Source organism: Nematolebias whitei, chromosome 8 (genome assembly GCF_014905685.2).
Source record: "Nematolebias whitei isolate Nwh7 chromosome 8, NemWhi1, whole genome shotgun sequence".
In the NCBI taxonomy this organism is placed as follows: Eukaryota; Metazoa; Chordata; class Actinopteri; order Cyprinodontiformes; family Rivulidae; genus Nematolebias; species Nematolebias whitei.
The window spans coordinates 44,667,439-44,670,931 of NC_056505.1; the positions used below are offsets into that span (position 1 = coordinate 44,667,439).

The 3,493-nt window shown below is 52.1% G+C and overlaps 1 protein-coding gene across 1 annotated transcript in view; it reads right to left on the reverse strand.

Moving 5' to 3' along the window:
• Positions 1-1,026: 1,026 nt before the first annotated feature.
• Positions 1,027-3,493, reverse strand: part of LOC119413699 (E3 SUMO-protein ligase ZBED1-like) — a 20,474-nt gene continuing 18,007 nt past the window's right edge. Inside the window, exons 4-6 of the mRNA XM_037680754.1 lie at positions 1,665-1,834; positions 1,213-1,356; positions 1,027-1,116 (exon numbers count right to left, since the gene is read on the reverse strand). Of these exons, the coding sequence (XP_037536682.1) occupies positions 1,027-1,116; positions 1,213-1,356; positions 1,665-1,834 (404 nt within the window). The remainder of the gene's footprint in view (positions 1,117-1,212; positions 1,357-1,664; positions 1,835-3,493) is intronic.

A 3,493-nucleotide genomic window follows, 5' to 3' on the forward strand; every position in this document is an offset into this window, starting at 1 on the left:
GCTGACGAGTAGAGGGTGCCCCAATGCCCAGGATGGTGCATCTGACGGGGCTCAGAACTCCAGTCAGCTGCTGTCCTAGCCTTGCAGTGGCCACACCCACAGCTGAAGATGTTGAGGATTGGGGTGCCTTATTAGTCCCCCCAACTGAGACAGCAAGTCCCTCCTGGTCGGAAGATACCATGGGACGCCTCAACATAGGCCCCACAGCAGTGGGAACCCTGGTCATGCTGGCCAATACGGAGCCACCAGCAGCATCCTGTGGCCCTCCTTGAGGACTCCCTGAAGGGTCGACCGAATTAGAGAAAGGAGTGGAAAGGTATATAGGAGGACCCTTGGCCAAGGATGGGCCAATGCGTCCTGGCCCAGTGCACCAGACGCCCCGGTAGGGGAGTATCATAGGGGACATTGAGTCGACTCCTCTGTCGCAAACAGGTCTACCTCTGCCTGACGAAAACGTTCCCAGATCATCAGCATAATGTCACTTTGGAGGGACCACTCTCCCTGAGCAGACCCCTGGCGGGAGAGAAAGTCTGCAGCCTGACTGTGTCGCCCTGGTAAGTATGTCGCCTGTAGGGTGGACAGGTGAGGAGAGGCCCATTCCAAGGGCTCTCTGGACATTCTCAGAAGTTGTGCTGACCTGGTGCCCCCCTGGTTGTTGATGTGGTAGACAACAGAGGTGTTGTCTGACTGAATGAAAACATGCCCCGTTTCCAGGTGGGGCAAGAAGTACCTGAGTGCCAAATGTAGTGCGTGCAGCTCCAGCACCTTATATGGTTGGAGCGGTCCTTTGACCCCAGCGGCCCTGAACTGCTCTGCGTTATCACACAGCGCCCCATCCTATGGAGCTGGCATCTGTCATGACCGCTTCCCTGCGACACACTACCACTCCCATGGGGACACCCCTGAACAATTAATCTTTGTTCCTCCATGGAGTCAGGGCTTAAAGACGTGACCATGTCACTATGAGCCTGAACTGACTGACCAACTGGAGTATGCCGCCCATCCTTTGAGCGGATGGGTGAGCTCTCATGGAGGGTGAATCCAGAGCCACCAAAGAAAGGTGATCGTCTGGGAAGGGATCAGGCAGCTCTTCTCCAGGTTGACATTAAAGCCCAACTGGAACACATGAGCAAGCAGGCGATTTGTGTCGTGAAAGGCACAGGCCTGAGACAGGGCGCAGAGAAGCCAATCAATTAGTACAGCAGAACCTACACTCCGTAGGCCTGCAGAGGAGAGAGGGCTGCCTTCACGCACCGAGTGAACACCCTTGGGGAAAGAGAGAGAGCCCGAATGGGAGTACCCGGAACTGCCAGTGATGACCCCAATAAGCAAACCTGAGAAAGCGGCCATGTCCTGCTGCAATAGGCACATGAGAATAAGCATCTTTCAGGTTTATATACGTGAACCATTCTCCCCTCGTGATATCTTGAAGGACCTCTGCTGTCATGAGCATGTGGGAGGGCAGCACCCTTCGGTACTGGTTGAGTCCCCTCAGAACTAAAATGGGACGAAACCCGCCGTCTTCTTTGCATGAGGAAGTAAGTCGAGTAAAAGCCTCTGGGTTGTTACAGAGGGTCCACTGCCTCGATTGCACCCTTGGCCAGGAGGGCAAAAAAACTCGTGGTCAGTGCTCAAGCCTTCATCGGGTTGGCGATTATAGTCACCTTGACCCGGTGTGAGATGTGGGGCCGCCATCGGGACTGTAGTCTGTAACCATGGGTCAGAGTGGCAACCACCCATGGGTCCACGGCGTGAGCCGCCCAGTAACTGAGCTGCTGGTGGGAGAAGTATCCAGTGGTCGACCCGGTGGCATCAGAATTTCCCTCCACGGCTCCTGGGGGTCGTGGGGTGGGGCGGCCAGAGTCCCCGGTCCAAACCTGTACAGCTGGTTGGTGGACCGACTCATGAAAGCTCCTGTCGGGTCTCTGCTGAACCTCACAAGGGTAACAAACCACTCGGCCGATCGTAACCCAGAGGCGGCAGCCGAATGCTGGGATCAGCTGACGGGCTCAGCTGGTAAAAGAGAACAAGTGGGAGAGGGGCGTGAACGCTTTCCTTCACCAATTAAAACAAGGCCAGAACTCAGTGAGGCTAGCACCGCTAGCTCGGCTGGTAAAAGAGGACAATTGGGAGAGGGGCGCAAACACTTTCTTTCAGCAATTAAAACAAGGCCAGAACTCAGAGAGGTTAGCACCGCTAGCCCAATCCAACCGCTTATCAGGTTGGTGCAACTGATTGGGAGAGGGGGCGTGAACGCTTGCCTTCACCAATTAAAATAAGGCCAGAACTCAGAGAGACCAGCATCTCTAGCTTAGTCCAACCGTTCATGAGGTTGGTAAAAATAACTGGGAGAGGGTGTGCAACGCTAGCCTTCACCAATAAAAAACAAGGCCAGAACGTAGGGAGACTAGTACCACTGGCTTGGTCCAACAGTTTATAAAGTTGGTGAAAATAATTGGGATTGGGTGCGCAACGAACGCTGGCCTTCACCAAAAGAAAACAAGGCCAAAACTCAGAGAGGCTAGCACTGCTAACTCAGTCCAACCGTTTATGAGGTTGGTGAAAAATGATTGATAAAAGGGTGCGCGAACGCTCGCCCCTACAAATTAGAAAACAAGACCAGAACACAGCTGGCTACGTAATTAACTTCGGAGCATAACCAAAACCGACCTCGCGGTTGGGAACCTCCAACAGAGCGGACAACGCCGCTAACCAAGGCAAAATAGAAGTAAAAGACTACTCACCGGAGTTGAAACTCACACACACAGTAGTCGCCACGAACAGAGCGGACGGCGCTGCTAACCAAGTCAAAATAAAAGTGAAAGACTACTCACCAGTCTCCTGATACATGCTCAATAATCCAGGTAGAAAAATCCAAAAAAGTTCAATCTGGTCCTCTGGACATTCAAAAAACCAAAAAACAAAACAAAGCAAAAAAATGTAGATATGTTTCATCTCTCATCTGAAAGACTTCCTCAGTCTGAGGTGCTCTATTCAGCTCAGTCTCTTAAATAGCACCGTCTCAGAGTGGATCAACCAGTTTGCTGATGACAACCAAAACCAGCTGCTCACATGGTCAAGAAGGACCATCAGCCTAACAATGGATCATTAGCACACTGATTTACTATTCACAGGGGGTTGAGTGATACTAGCAATAACAGCAGTGTAAGAGGAGGACAGTTGAACCCGGAGGCCTCCACCCCTGTTTAATGATGGACGATTTATTTTCACAAAGATGGCCTCCTTTACTCCTCTCTCAAACCATCGTTCCTCTCTATCCAGGATGTGAACATCTTCATCCCTAAAGAGTGGCCGATGGCCTGGAGATGAGTGTAGACCGCAGAGTCCTGGCCTGATGATGTTGATCTTCTGTGCTGGGCCATCCTTTTGGCCAGTGGCTGTTTAGTTTCCCCGATGTAAGACTGATCACAGCCCTCCTGACACTGAACAGCATACACAACATTACTCTGTTTGTGCCGGGGGACTGGATCTT